Below are 15929 nucleotides of genomic sequence, written 5' to 3'. Positions count from 1 at the left end.
TGTCATGTTCACAAGATTGCATTAATTTACTTGTGCAAAGGAATGTTGATGTGATTTTGCGATCGCATGAAGATTCCTCTCTGCCAGTCGTTTTAGTCAATGAACCCATGTGGTTGGCTCTATGAAGTAAAAGTGCATCACTTTGAACAAAAACACAGGAGAATAGTGGACTGCTGATTTACTAGTGCCATCTGGGGGGGGGGAATCCAGATGGGGACAAGGCTGCCGACTCTGTTGGGAAATTCCTGGAGAGTTGGAGGTGGAGTCCGGAGAGGAAAAGGACCAGCAGGATATGCCGTAGAACCCACCCCCTAAAGCAGCCATTTTCTCCAGGGGAACTGATCTCTGCTGTTTGGAGAACAGCAGTAATCCTGGGAGATCTCCAAGCGCTCAGATTCACAGGGCTCTTTTTGTAGAAAAAGCCCAGCAGGAACTCATTAGCATAATAGGCCACACCCAACAGCAGAAACTCATTAGCATATTGGGCCACACCCCTGACAGCACAGCTCATTAGCACATTAGGCCGCACCCCATGTTACCAGAAGTGTGGTCATCCAGCCACACCCACCTTTTGCTTCTTATTCTATTTACTTTTTTTATTGGCTTTTTTTGTAGCAGGAACTTCTTTGCGTGTTAGGCCACACACCCCTAATGTAGCCAATCCTAATGAGTTTCTGCTGTTGGGTGTGGTCTATTATGCTAATTAGTTCCTGCTGGGCATGGCCAATGTGGAAGCCAGCCCGAACTCCGTTCCTGTGCGTTCCTGCCCAAAAATAGCCCTGTCAGAACTGATGTTTCAATGTTGGCCCCATGAATCCAAAACAAAACTGGGTTTTGTAGAATCCTCCCCTTTTTCCTGTGCTCAGCTATGTATAGCAAGATTTTTTTATATATATAAAATTTTTATTAAGTTTTTAAGATACACAAGGATAGGGGAAGGGGAAGGAACAAAAGTAATTATTTCCTGCATGTAACTTTCCTCTACTTGTAATTTCATGTTATACACAGATGAGCTGTGAGGTTTAAAAGTTCATAAAAGCTTTTTATTATTGTGATAGTAAAAAGTTCCTATCTTTATATTTCCCTCTCATCCAATTATAAAATGGAGTCCATAGTCCAACAAAGTCTTCTTCCATTTGCCCATTTACCATCAAGGTCAATTTGTCCATTTCCAAACTTTCCATAATCTTTGCTATTAAATCATGTTCAGAAGGTGTTGATGGAAGTTTCCAGTAAGTTGCAAACAAGATTCTAGCTGCAGTTACTACATGAATTATAAAATGGGTTATGGTACATACTTTTATACAGGCAGTTTTGCAGATCTCAGTACCTTTTTGCCCAGAACTGTTTTTATTGAATTGTATACCTAGCAGTTCAAAAGCAAGAAATTGCAAGTAGATAAATAGGTACCACTTCAGTGGGAAGGTAACAGCGTTCCGTGCGCCTTGGTGTTTAGTCATGCCGGCCACATGACCACGGAAACATCTTCGGACAGCGCTGGCTCTTTGGCTTTGAAACGGAGATGAGCACCGCAACCCTAGAGTCAGATTCGACTGGCTTTCGAGCAAGGGAACCTTTACCTTTACCTTTTATACCAGAGAACTTTGACAAAAATCAAAGATATTTTATAATCCATGTAGTAACAGCTATGTATAGCAAGATTTGACAAAGTTTACTCTATGCATTCTAATTTGTCCATAGCTCTGGGTGTACTGGTATTTAATAAACAGAAACAGGAACAAGAGGAGAAGGAAAAGAGGCAGCAGAACTGGAGGAAAACAACTGGCACAGCAATCAGAAGCAAATGGTGGCTAAAGTTACAATAGTTATTTAAAGCTCTGAGATGATCAGTCATGAATTAGTTGATACTTAAGCAGGGCGGGGGGGGGGAGGAAGTTGCAGGCTGTTTTTATTTGCACTGGGGAGCCAAACCGCAGAGGTGACCAGATAAATGAGATTACCATTTGCACAGGGTTATGTAAGACGTACACAGTGGCTTTAGAGAATGGAGAGATTGGGTTTCAGATCTATGTGGCTGCTCTTGACTTTGTGTTTGCCACTCGTGTCGCTTTGCTCGCAGGTCAAATGGTTGCCAAAGAAAGCTGCTATAAAGACCGGAGAGTGCAAGTGGAGAATTCTCTTTGCAATTCCGAGAGTCGGCCAACTACTGGGATTGTTCCTTGCAAGATGTCAGCTTGCCCGCCCAGGTAACGAAGCGCATGGTGAATTATGTGGTTCTCGATTACTTGGCAAACAAGTTATTTCACACACCCTTGTCTCACTGGACTCATCTGTTTGTGATTTGAAGCAGTTAAGAAACAACAAAGCCCCCGATCTTGAGTTGAAGTACGTACTTTAAATCCCTCAATGACATAGCATGTCCAGGGCCTTGCACAGTTTTTGTGTGGTGTGGTCTCATGTTACTCTGATCATGCTTGAGGGACTACCGCCATCTACCTGATCTTCCCCCCCTTTCCCCCATTACAATTGTACCCAGACCCCTTGCAGCCCTGAAACCCACCCTCTCTGTACCAAGCCCCAGGGGTCGTTTAGTAGAAAAAGAGCTAGGGGAACTCATTAGCATAATTCATTAGCATATGCCACACCCCCTGACATCACCGAAAGTGTGTCATTAGGCCACACCCACTGACATCACCGGAAGTGTGTCATAAGGCCACACACCCCACCCCCAACGGTCCCGGCCGCCGCCGCCGGCCTTGCAGCTCCACTGCCAAGCCCCATGAGGGGCCCAGCGGTGGACCTGCAAGGCCGGCAGGAGTGCAAGGAAGCCCCGCGAAGGCCCTCCCTGGCCCCAGGCAGGCAGGGGTGGGGAGAGGCAGGGAGGAAGCAACTTACCCTCCCTCTTCTCCTGCCTCCTCCTGGCTGAATGAGGGCCGGAAGCAGGGCGGCCAGAAGCAGGGGGCGGGGGTTCGTCATGTGCCCCGCCCCCGTACCTCACCCGGGGGAACTGCGATCCCCCGCGATCCCCCCGAAATGACCTCTGCAAGCCCTGCTGTAACACTCTCTGAAGGAATGGGGGTGGGTGGGGTTGCAATGGGATAGAGCAGCCAGCTGCCCCATGCCACATGGAAAGCAGAACTTAGTTCCACCCTTCCTCCTGTATGGAGGGAATGTCAACATGGACATCTTCCCTCTCTTGCAGCTCCGCAGATTCCACTTCGAGGCCAATTCAAATAGGTTTATTGCTGATCCGGTTTAAAGGGGAAAGCTCTGGGAACATCACAATGCTCAGAATGAACAGGGCATCATAAGAGCATTTCCCCATAATGTGGGGGCTTCCTGTTTTCCATATCGGGGGGGGGGAATCCTCATGTGGAAGCAGCACTAGTAAGCTGTGGTCCATTTGGGAGGTAGCAGCCCTTGTCTGAGGTGGCGCAGTTACTGTTTTCCACTTGGCCCCAACGTGTAATTCTTCCAAAACAAAATGGAACACGCCTTACCATAGAATCACGGAATCGCAGAGTCGGAAGGGGCCCGTACAGGCCATCCAATCCAACCTGCTGCTCAGTGCAGGGTCAGCCTAGAGCCTCCCTGACAAGTGTTGGTCCAGCTGCTGCTTAAAGACTGCCGGGGAAGGGGGAGCTCACCACCTCCCTGGGCAGCCCATTCCACTCTTGAACAACTCTTACTGTAAAAACATTTTCCCTAATATCCAGCCGGTACCTTCCCGCCCTTAATTTAAACCCATTCTTGTTAGTCCTCTCCTCGGCTGCCAACAGGGACCCTGCCCTCCTTAGTATTAACATTTTCACACGTGCGCAGAACAGCGATTTCTCCTTCAACCCAACTGCCGTAACGCTTCCCTTTAAACTTTAAATGAACACTTCTCTTCACACTTTTACCCCGAAACTGGCCTCAATGAGATCCCGAACTCGTATACACAGCAAAACTAGGCACCATTTCAACTTCGGTTTTACTAACGCTGGGGCGAAGCTCCACCCAAATGCATATCACTGACGCTTAATTTTTTTTTTTTTTTAATGGCGGGCGAAGAGCGGAAGCCTTGGGCAGCTTTCGAGTGGGGAACAGGAGGAGCAATTATACAGGGGGGAAATGCGGCTGTAATCGGAGAAGCAGGAAAACTCCACTTGGGGACCTGGTATCAAAATACTCCACTTTATAGGGGGTTGCGCTGGAAAGCAACAGCTGGGGACGGGAGGCAGATGTTGACCATGTGATCGCACGTAAATAGTCCGTTTCTAACTGGCACGTATACCGGCTCAAATGGCCCGTCTGAACGCACCCACAAACTATTTAGTTTGTCCTGTAGAATTCAGTAGGAAGTACCAATAGCCAAACCCATTCCTATTCTGGGCTGTATGAAGGTACCCAAGTCTTGGAGCAGACCGTTGTTTTAGCGTTGTCTTCTTATCCCCACCCCATACTACTAGCAGAGTGGGGGCTCCTGTTTTGAATAGCAAAATGGAGTGGAGTTTGAAGGGTTAATCCCTTCCCTGCATAGTACCAAGGCAAACCGAGGCTGCACAAGCTTGCAGTTTGCATGTTGTGGAGGGACCCAAAGGCATCATTTTCCCACATCATCTTCTATTTGTGCTCATCACCTCACCACAGTGGGGAAAGCAGAATGTGACAGGAAGCTGAGAACATTGGGGACTCTGTGCATGTGGGGTTGGTTGTGCATATTTGCAGAGCCCTTATTAACTTTAATGGCTACAGTGTAAGCTTCTTCAAGAAATCATATCTCCAGAGCAAAATATTCTGATATTTGTTGCCACAAGGGGGGGGAGGGGACTTACCTAGAGGAGTAAAATTAGTTGTTGTTTTTTAAAGGCATTCTGGTGATATTTTAGACACTCGAATTCTTAGTCCCACTTTGAGGACGCTTCTGCTTTCCTTGATCCTGACTCATTATAGCGCCATGCTTATTTAGTTCTCGCAGATACTAAAAACACTTCAGCAATTCTATCGCGGCTCCTTCGGTGCATATAGCATCTTACATCATTTTGTGTGCCCTCTCACAAGTTAAAAGAGACACCGGGAGACCGTTTGAACCATCCAGACATCATTGCTGTGTTCTGTATGCGATCTTTTAGAATTCATGGCCCTGAGCCCCGCAGGGCTTTGGCTGTGGTCCCAGTTCTGAAAGTTTGAACCAGCTGAGCTAGCACATGAAGTCTATAAATACGAGGTTTGCATCAGAACAAAGCTTGAGTTGGTGACTGAGCTGCTGAGTATATCCAAAAACTTGTCTGACATGAAACATTTATGTTACATTCTCCCTCATGCAGGGGTCGTTTCGTAGAAAAAGAGCTAGGGGAACTCATTAGCATAACTCATTAGCATATGCCACACCCCCTGACATCACCGGAAGTGTGTCATGAGGCCACACCCCCTGATATCACCAGAGGTGTGTCATAAGGCCACACACCCCGCCCCCAACGGTCCCGGCCGCCGCCGCCGGCCTTGCCCTCCCTGGCCCCAGGCAGGCAGGGGTGGGGAGAGGCAGGGAGGAAGCAACTTACCCTCCCTCTTCTCCTGCCTCCTCCTGGCTGAATGAGGGCCGGAAGCGGGGCGGCCGGAAGCGGGGGGCGGGGCTTCATCATGTGCCCCGCCCCTCGTACCTCACCCGGGGGAACTGCGATCCCCCGCAATCCCCCCCCGAAATGACCTCTGCCCTCATGGGTCATATAAACTGATTAGAAAGTTCCAATTATGCCAGTTTAATCAGTTTACATTATTATTGTTGTTGTTGTTGTTTTGCTTTGAGAGTCCAAGAAAATCACTTCCTTTTTTTTGTCCAATGTTTTTTCCTAGAAAGCGAAACCAAACTGAAGGTCTTTCTCGATCCACTCCTGAGCAATGCTCCCTCTAAGCTGTGAAGTCTTGTGAGCAGAAATCCTACTTTGTGAGCTACTGGCATTATAGCTGTGAACGAGCGATTTGGCTACTGCATAAATCAGTTTGCTCTGGAGCCATTCGTCCGGAGCTAAGACAATAATGTTTGGTGTCGTGGTTAAGTGTGCGGACTCTAATCTGGGAGAACCGGGTTTAATTCCCCGCTCCTCCACTTGCACCTGCTGATGTGACCTTGGGTCAGTCACAAGCTCTGGCACAGCTGTCCTTGAAAAAGAGCAGTTTGTGTCAGAGTTCTCTCAGCCCCACCCACCTCACAGGGTGTCTCTTGAGGGGAGGGGAGGGGAAAGGAATTTGTAAGCCGCTCTGAGACTCCAAGTGAAGGGCGGGGTATAAATCCAATCTCTTCTCTTCTCTCTTCTTCAGTGTGTGAGCCAGAGGCTAGAAAACTGTGAGCCAGCTCACACTAACTCAGCTTAGAGGAAACACTGCTCCTGAGCTGTAACTTGCTACCCTGGAATGTGCAAAAACAACAGCCCTGTGTTAAGGTCTCCCCCTTAGTAACAGGCAGTAAAATTCCTCGCTCCTGTGCACAACCTGCCTTTCTCCAATGTCCCTTGTGCAAGCTTAAAGGCCCTCCACCTTGTGCACAAGTGAATGGTTCCCTCTTCCCATCCCTCCCCTGGTGCTTCAATGCACGCTACTGGGAAGTGTTCAACCAGCCTTCAGGGGCTTCGGAGTGGGGGGGGGGAGGCTGCAGAGGAAATGTGGGTGGGAAAATCATATGCTCCTTTGAGTCTAAGCCAGTGGTTCCTAGCCTTTACTCCTCTGCTGCCTACCAAGCATACAGTTTTCTCAATGAATGTTCCCCTCCCAAGCCACAGGTTTAAAAAAAATTAGGACATAAATCTGCACGAAGAAAGCATCTTCATGCACAGATCTCAAGCATGTTGTTGTTGTTGTTGTTCAGTCGCACAGTCGAGTCCGACTCTTCGCGACCCCATGGACCAGATCCCGCCAGGCCCTCCTGTCTTCCGCTGTCCTCTGAAGTTGGCTCAACTTCATGTTCGTTGCATCGATGACACTGTCTAACCATCTCATCCTTTGCCGTCCCCGTCTTCTTTGGCCTTCAATCTTTCCCGGCATCAGGGTCTTCTCCAGTGAGTGCTCCCTTCTCATTGGGTGGCCAAAGTCTTTGAGCTTCAGTTTCAGTATCTGGCCTTCCAGGGAACAGTCAGGGCTGATTTCTTTTAGGACTGACTGACTTGATCTTCTTGCAGTCCAAGGGACTCTCAAGAGTCTCTCAAGCATACCTTCCATGAAACCCTTATCAGCCAGCTCCTTAATGCTAGGTTTGATTCCTGTTTTCTGCATGCCCCCTTTTAAAGGGTCCAGTGGGGTGGGGCAGGAGATTGTTATCCTGAAGTCAGGGTGAGCATTTATAAAGCAACTCACTTCCGCTGGCTGTCCAGAGCCATTGCAAGTGGGGGCAAGGGGCTCACAAACATTCCCTTTTCCCTCAAAGTTCTGGATGTCCACCAAGATTCATTTTTTAAAAAATCCCACATAGAGAGCTGTATTTTCCCCCATTGAGAATCATTGGTCTAGGGCCACATAAACACATAAAGCTCCCCCTGCCTCACCCTTGCCCTGGCAGTAGCAAGTGCCCCATCCCTTTTCTGTTGCCCAGTACGGCTGATGCTCTAACCACCTCAGACTGACTCTGGTGGGCAGCCGCAGTTTGCCTTTGCATAAACTACTGTTTGTCCATGAGGATTAAAACCCCAACACATGTCTGCTGTGTATGTTACACAACTCCACTGGGTGGATCACAAGTTGGGATGGGCACAAACTGGCTCGTGAACGAAAGCTCATCATGAATTTTGGCCCGTTCGTGGTTCGCAAAGCAACGTTCACAAACTGAAGAGCTGCGACAAACTTCCACAATCTTCGATGCTGTTCGTAGCAGTTCGTGAAGAGGAGAAAGCAGGGGTGTAAGTGGCTCCCTGCCACTCAGCTGTTTGGTTTAAATGGCTCGGAACAGAAATCATGGGTTTGGACTTTAAATGGCTCACAAACTGATACGAACCAGTTCGGTTTACAAACCGGCCTATCGATTCGTGTCTTGGTTCATGGTTCGGCCACGAACCACAAACTGAACAACAAAAATGAGGTTCATGCCCAACCCTAATTGCAAGCACAGTTCAGCATTGTGCATTAAATTCTCAGGCAGCAAACTTTATCTTTTTTAAAAAAAAAAAGACGACTCCACGAAGCAGAACATGCAGAGAAGTGTTGACGGGAATGTTTTAGGTCACTTGCAGAGCACTGGGGTTACTGGTCCAGGTTTCCCTCTTTCCGTGCTCTTTGCCAAGCACCTGTCGTCATCCCCCAGCCTTTTCCCATGCCAGTGTCTGATATCAGACAGTCATCTTTGGGGAAGAGAGAAAAGTATGAGCAGATGCCCTGGGCGGCCTGAAACCTGCTCCTGAGGTCAGCCGGGAGAACATCTGTTCAAACAGCCGAGCAAGGGAAAATGTGACCACATCGTGTCCTGCTGTTTTGGCTGTATCTCATCGCTGGTTTCTAGATACAATGGCAGGGGCAGAGCATTAAACAGAGAAGAACGCAAGGACTCGGGGAGCGTCAACAAGCTATCCTTACCAATGCAAGATGAAAGATTGATAGGAGGTCTCCGGTACACAGAAGCCCTTTTCCTTGGCCGCAGCCCCATGGTGTGTGACATGATCCTCTACAATGTGGTGTTTTGAAATTTGCAATGGATTTAACCTGATGACCATTTTTTAATAAAAAATGCATGGGTCTGAAAAAAAAACAGAGACAAAATAAGGTGAGGTTGGTAATACCCTGGCCCACAGCACATGCTGTTTTCCTCTGTACCCCCATACCAATTCCCCTAACAAAACTTTTTTGTTATCTGTTTTGCCTTGCCTGATTATATAGAAGACTTGGGAAATTTGGGGTGTTCTTGTTCTATAGCCAGTTTGGTGTAGTGGTTAAGTGTGTGGACTCTAAGTTGGGAGAACCGGGTTTGATTCCCCACTCCTCCACTCGCAGCTGCTGGATGACCTTGGGCAAGCCATAGTTCTGTCAGAGCTGTTCTCTCAAGGACAGTTCTCTCAGAGTTCTCTCAGCCCCGCCTACCTCACAGGGTGTCTGTTGTGGGGAGGGGAGGGGAAAGACATTTGTAAGCCACTCTGAGCCTCCTTCGGGTAGTGAAGGGCGGGGTATAAATCCAATCTCCTCCTCTTCTTATTCATCTATAAATGCTATTCTTGCTCAATTGAAGAACTGGAAGGCATTATTGTATAGAGTTTTCCCTCCGATGGTCGTGGCCCCGCCCCCAGTGTGCCTGGCGTCCTAATGTCACTTCCTGGTGACACGCATGTCGGGGTGGGGTTCCCTCCGGGGCCCGATCCGCCGCCGGCGGGGAACGGGCCTCTGGGGCGGGTGTTTCCCCGCCCCCCGGGGGGACTTGGCAAGCCTAACCAGTGCCATCTCCATCCCATGGCCCAGGCAAAAGCCAGACTGGAAGGGGTCTAAGATGTCTGTGTGTCTATGTCACCCTGGCTTGCATCCTACAGCTCTCTGCAGTCCACTTTGTGACACCTTCCTCCAACTGGAGGCTCTTCCCTCAGCAGAAAGCGCCTTGGGCTGGCAGAATGCGTCCCACTTAATTAAGCAGAGTGGTAGGATACAAGCCCTTGGGCTGTGATGAAGCAGGAAGTCACAAAGCATTATCATTTTTCTCCAAACCCTTTCCTAGTTGGTCTGTTGGCAACTGGAGTGAGTGCAGCTTGACTTGTGGCGGAGGAGAGCGATATCGGTCTGTTCGCTGCGTGCAGAGGATTCAGTACAAGCCGGAGTGGGTCTCACACTCTCTTTGCCGTTCCCCTGCCCCGTCCACCAGGGAGTTTTGCAACACCCCAAACTGTCCACCTACCTGGAGTACTGGGACCTGGTCTGAGGTAAATCAAATCCACAGACATCTTCTTCAGCTAGTAGCATGTTCTGGCAAAGTGTTTAGACTGGGATATCTTTGTTAGTTTACCTTGGCACTAGTATGGAAACTATACCATCCATTAGGTCTGAATTTAACATTAAAAAAAAAACAGCTCAGCAGTTATTCTTGAGGCATCCGTGACTGATGGAAGGAAACTTGACACCCGACCGTGCAAGAGCTGATCCGAGGCAGAAACTGACTTTCACACCGAACAGCCTTCTTGAGGCTGCCTTGCTTCAGAATATTGGGCGGAAGCCTGCAAGTTTGAATGGTCTTCCTCATGGCCAAACTATCTTTTTTTTGTTTTGGAAAGTTCACGTATCACACTGAAGGGAGCCTAGCCTTCTAGTTGACATATGGCTGCCAGGTTTCTGCTATAGTGAGAGACTCCTAGAGCGGCTTGGTAGAGCAGTGTGTGGGAGGGGGAAATTGGTATTGTGGCAACAGCGTGATGTCACTTCCTTTGGTGTGAATATCTAGGATTCACTAGGAACTCTATGGTAAAACCACAGAGTTTCTGGTGAATCCTAGAGCTTCATGTTGATGTCACTTCCGGGTTTGCCTCCCTTGTTCCTTCCCCTACCCAGCCACCAGCTTGCTACCCGGAATTATGGTTGAGGGAACATTCCGTAATCTTCCCTCCACTCCAGAGTAGTACATCCAGAACAATATTACATCATATTTCTAAGCATGAAGGTTGGCTCTAACGGCCAGTTCACACATCTATTAAATGTGTAAAAATGCATCCGGCTAATAGCATCACCATTTACGGCTTTTTTCCTATTTCTGAAAAGCACTAATAATATTTTGTTTTTCCTACTTTGTCAGTGCTCTCGAACATGTGGAAAAGGGTGGAGAAAAAGAGTAGTCCTATGCAAAAGCTCCAGTTCCTCTTTCTGGCCTCAGATTTTTCCTGATTCAGCCTGTGTGATGGAACCAAAACCGAATATGCAAGAAGCCTGCCTCCTGAAGCGATGCCACAAACCCAAGAAGCTGCACTGGTTTGTGTCTGCATGGTCTGAGGTGAGCAAACACTCGTTCTGATGCTTTCCTTTGAATTTCCGGATTTCTCTCGGAAGACGCAATGACAAGCCTGCACAATAAAATCATTCACAGGGGAAGAGAGATCCAGGTGGGAAACCATGTTGGTCTGAAGCAACAGAAGAAAGTCAGAGTCCGGGGGTGCTAGGCTTGCCAAGTCCCCCTGGGGGGCGGGGAAAACCCCACCCAGGGCTATTTTGGGGCATGAACGCACAGGAACGGAGTTCCGGCTGGCTCCTGAGTTGGCCACACCCAGCAGGAACCTCATTAGCATAATAGGCCACACCCAACAGCAGACACTCATTAGGATTGGCTACAATTAGGGGTGTGTGGCCTAACATGCAAAGGAGTCCCTGCTACAAAAAAAGGCCCTGGGTTTTGACAAGAAACAAGGTAAACAGAATAAGAAGCAAAAGGTGGGTGTGGCTGGATAACCACACTTCTGGTAACATGGGGGTGCGGCCTAATGTGGTAATGAGCTTTGCTGTCAGGGGTGTGGACTAATATCCTAATGAGTTCCTGCTTTTGGGTGTGGCCTATTATGCTAATGAGTTCCTGCTGGGCTTTTTCTACAAAAAGAGCCCTGCCCTTACCCCAGAGGAACATTCCCCGCTACTGGTGGATTGGGCCCCAGGGGGAACCCCACCCCCAAAGCATGCAACATGCACGTCACCCGGAAGTGACGCAACCATGCCGGGCATGCTGGCCACGGTCATCCGAGGGAAAACTCTATGCGTGCCTACGCACTCCCGGAGCAGCACTGGAGTCCCCCGCTCCGGCGCCAGTCCAACTTGGGAACCCTAAGGGGCGCCTTTAAGACCAACAAAGTTCCATTCAAGATGTGAGCTTTCGTGGGCACGCACACTTCGTCAGACGATGAACTGGAATTACGTATCATAGTTGTGTATGGTTGTGAGATTAGCATGCAAAATATTGAAAATATTTTGTTAAACAGATCAAAAGAATGACAAGCTTGGATTCTGGTTATCATCTGTTTTGGTTCAACTTGCCGGGGCGGGGAAACAGCATAGGTAATAAATGTGTTAGAACTGGAAGAGGAGGGGAAGAGAGACGCATCGCACTCTTAGACCGGTGGGGTTGCTCTGGCAGCAGCCTCTTTGTGATCCATTGTGGTTAAGTGCGCGGACTCTAATCTGGGAGAACCGGGTTTGAATCTGGGAGAACCGGGTTTGGATGACTTTGGGCTAGCCATAGTTCTGATAAGAGCTGTCCTTGAAAAAACAGCAGTTTCTTTCAGAGCTCTCTCTGCCCCACCTACCTCACAGGGTGTCTGTTGCGGGGAGGGAAAGGGAAAGGGGTTTGTAAGCCACTCTGAGACACCTTTGGGTAGTGAAGAGCAGGGTATAAATCCAATCTCTTCTTCTTCTAAAATATTTAATATGAAGATATTGTCATGGATTTGTCTCCCCCCCCCCTTTTAGTGTTCTGTCACATGTGGAAAGGGAGTACAGAGAAGAACACTGAACTGTGCAGAGAAATCTGTTTCTGGAAAGTACAGAGAACTGGCTCCTAAAAAGTGCTCCCACCTACAGAAGCCCAGCATGGACTTGGGAAAGGCCTGCGTCTTAAAGCCCTGCCCAAGACACCCTGGTTATTCGCCCACAAGTCAGAGCAGCTGGTTCGCATCTCCCTGGTCTCAGGTAAGGAAGGAGCGCTGCTTGTTGTGAAATTGGCTTCATGTGTCCTGAGAGGGCGTCAGGGCCTCTCTGCATACTGTGAAGTCCTTATGCTTGCTGGTGGACTATGGAAGCATGACGGGGAGTAATAGAGGGTGTAAGTTTTATGTTTGGTTGCTTATGTACTGCTGCCCCTTCAAGAATGACTCATGTGGCATCCTGCGCAATGGAGATCGCCATCCTGACATGATTTGGGTTCCGAAAGTGTCTTTGTTCATGTCTGGTGTGTTCTTAAGAAATAAACGTCAACATTTTCTACACCTCCTTAATAGGCCTGGCATTCCCCCGGTGGGGGGAAAGGGGGGGAGGTTATTTGTCACCTGCATTTTATATGACAGTTTAAAGCCCAATTGTCTTATGCTTTTATTCATCCTACTGAATTCAGTAGGACTGGCTGCTATGTACAGAGGCTAGGCTTGCCAAGTCCCCCTGGGGGGCGGGGAAACCCCCGCCCCAGAGGCTTGTTCCCCGCCACCACCGGATCGGACCCGGGGGGAACCCCACTCTGGCATGCGCGTCACTAGGAAGTGATGTTATGATGCCGGGCACGCTGGGGGCGGGGCCACGGTCATCCGAGGGAAAACTATGGGTCCAGCCGCAGACCGGGAGTCCCCCGGTAAGGAGATTTTTCAACTTGGCAACCCTAACAGAGGCATCAGCTTGCAGCTATTCAATCTGGTTGTCCTTCAGGGAGAGAGAAGCCCTTAAACCTTAAACTTTCTTTATGAGGAAAGACCTCTGGTGGCAATCTTTTACCTACATGGCTGGGAGAGCCAGGTTGGTGTAGTAGTTAAGTGTGCGGACTCTAATCTGGGAGAACCGGGTTTGATTCCCCACTCCTCCTCCACTCGCAACTGCTGGATGACCTTGGGCAAGCCATAGTTCTGCCAGAGCTGTCCTTGAAAGAGCAGTTCTCCAAAGAGCTCTCTCAGCCCCACCCACCTCACAGGGTGTCTGTTGTGGGGAGGGGAAGGGAAAGGAGTTTGTAAGCCACTCTGAGACTCCGAGTGAAGGGCGGGGTATAAATCTAATCTCTACTTCTTCTTCCTCTTCTTCTCTTCCATTGCCTCCAGCAGGACTCTTTTCACACTGAGCTGCAAGAGAAAGGACTTTATGTCTTATTTGATGCTGGTCATCCAGTGTGCAGAGGCTGCTGGACACCCACTGGGGTTTTACCAGGCCTCCTCTTTAGGGTTGCCAGGTCCCTCCTGGCAACCAGCGGAGGATAGAGGGACTTATCGGAAGGGGAGGCCCAGGCAACATAACTGGCGATATGGCAATGTCAGTTCTGGCGTGTGCCAGAAGTGATGTTATCACGCTGTGACAGTGGGCAACACTGCAGTATTTGTGCAAAAATTCTATGATAAAAATGGCTTCTACCATAGAGTTTTGCCCGAATATCAGAGCGTTGCCTGGATGTCACCAGTGCAATGACATCACATCTGGTGCATGCTGGAAGTGATATTGCCACATTGCCAGTGACATAGCCTAGGCCTCCCCCCATCTCCTGGTAAGTCCCCCGCTAGCAAACCCCACTAGCTGACTTCACTCCTCTTTGAAGTGGCATTTTGGTGCAGTGGTTAAGTGTGTGGACTCTAATCTGGGAGAACCGGGTTTGATTCCCCACTCCTCCTCCACTTGCACCTGCTGATGTGACCTTGGGTCAGTCACAAGCTCTGGCACAGCTGTCCTTGAAAAAGAGCCGTTTGTGTCAGAGTTCTCTCAGCCCCACCCACCTCACAGGGTATCTGTTGTGGGGAGGGGAAGGGAAAGGAGTTTGTAAGCCGCTCTGAGACTCCAAGGGAAGGGCGGGGTGTAAATCCAACTTCTTCTTCTTCTTCTTCTTCTTCTTCTTCTTCTTCTTCTTCTTCTTCTTCTTCTTCTTCTTCTTCTTCTTCTTCTTCTTCTTCTTCTTCTTTGCTAAAAGCAATATTAATTGGGGAGCTGGGGGTAACTCACTAAGTCTCCTTTCCCTGCCAGTGCACAGCAGCCTGTGGAGGTGGCACGCAAGGGCGGTTTGTTCAGTGCCTGGCCAACGGGAGACCGGCCACGGGATGCCTCCTGCAGCAGAAGCCCGCTGCCTCACAAGCCTGCAACACCAACTTCTGTCCTCTTCCACAAGTGAAAGGTAAAATCCAGAGTCTGTTTTCTTTTCCTGACTTCTAAAGGAGTCTTTAAAGTGTTCGGCTCTGGAGGGCTGGCAGACTGAGCCAGGTAACAGTGCAGCTGGTCGCAGAGGCCAGAACCAGATGCTGCGGGATAAACGGAGCTGCTGCCAAAAACATCCGCTCTGCTCCTCCTCCTTTCTCCCCCCCAACCCCCGTCCCCCCCCCCAGTGATGGCTGGCAAAGGAAACCAATGGCAGTGGCTTGTACCCAACCATCCCTTGCAGCCAAGCTGGCAAACCTCCCCGTCCCCCCACCACCACCTAAGGAGCCTCCCCCCTCCCGAGTCTTTTCTCTCAGAGGGAGTCTAGAGGATGGCTTCAAAGATGGCTGATCCTACGTGGGCTTCTTTATTATTTATTTTATTTATATAGAGGGATTTATACCCCCACCTTTCTGCTGTCCTCAGGGCCACCAAGCTGGCTAGCAGATTTTAAAATTACATAATAAAATCACATCTTAAAAAAACAAAACAAAAGTGCATCATTCAGACACGTAAAACCAAGTTAGAATATACATGCATGACAATAATTGAAAGTGACCAATTGACCAATACAACTGGGGCAAACGGAAGAGCCAGGTCTTGTGGGGAATCAGTCTCTCTTTCAAGCAGCACTAACCACACATTATTTGCTAAATATATATATACATGCATATATATTTTTCTTTTCATTTTTCAGACGCCTTCTGCAAGGATTACTTTAATTGGTGCCACTTGGTTCCCCAGCATGGTGTTTGTAATCACAGTTTCTATGGTAAACAATGCTGCAGGTCTTGTATCAACTCAAATTTGTGACGCTTGGATCTTGGATACAAAAGCCTCACTCTGAATGCAAGACGAGCTGCAAGTTCCAACGCAGAACTGTGCCCCATGACGTCTCGAGCATTAATGCACTTTGCTCTGAAAGCATTTTCTCCCCATTATTCAATTGAGCCTGGACACAGGGACTTCTTAGATGGTCAGATCCTTTTCAGTATTCTCATGGGACCCATGGTGCTAATAAAGGGTGGGTGCTTTGTCTGTGGAGAGCAGGGACTCGCGGCACACAGTGGACAGTTTCGGAGTTGAAAACTAACGGGGGGGGGGGGATTGATTCCCTTGAACCTGGCATCTTCTTTCGGGAACGTTTTGAAGAGCAGACCGGTGGATGAGCGTGTGAAGGCAGC

General features: G+C 48.9%; 1 protein-coding gene across 1 annotated transcript in view; it reads left to right on the top strand.

Moving 5' to 3' along the window:
- Positions 1–15569, top strand: part of ADAMTS16 (ADAM metallopeptidase with thrombospondin type 1 motif 16) — a 121224-nt gene extending 105655 nt beyond the window's left edge. The window contains exons 19-24 of the mRNA XM_015427082.1: positions 2081–2207; positions 9623–9824; positions 10688–10882; positions 12343–12561; positions 14578–14725; positions 15443–15569. Coding sequence (XP_015282568.1) covers positions 2081–2207; positions 9623–9824; positions 10688–10882; positions 12343–12561; positions 14578–14725; positions 15443–15558 — 1007 coding nt within the window. The 3' untranslated portion in view covers positions 15559–15569. The remainder of the gene's footprint in view (positions 1–2080; positions 2208–9622; positions 9825–10687; positions 10883–12342; positions 12562–14577; positions 14726–15442) is intronic.
- Positions 15570–15929: the final 360 nt, after the last annotated feature.

Source organism: Gekko japonicus, unplaced genomic scaffold (genome assembly GCF_001447785.1).
Source record: "Gekko japonicus isolate JY-2015 unplaced genomic scaffold, Gekko_japonicus_V1.1 scaffold458, whole genome shotgun sequence".
NCBI classification, from domain to species: Eukaryota; Metazoa; Chordata; class Lepidosauria; order Squamata; family Gekkonidae; genus Gekko; species Gekko japonicus.
The sequence above is the reverse complement of the archived record's forward strand: the minus strand, read 5'-3'. Positions and strand labels throughout refer to the sequence as shown.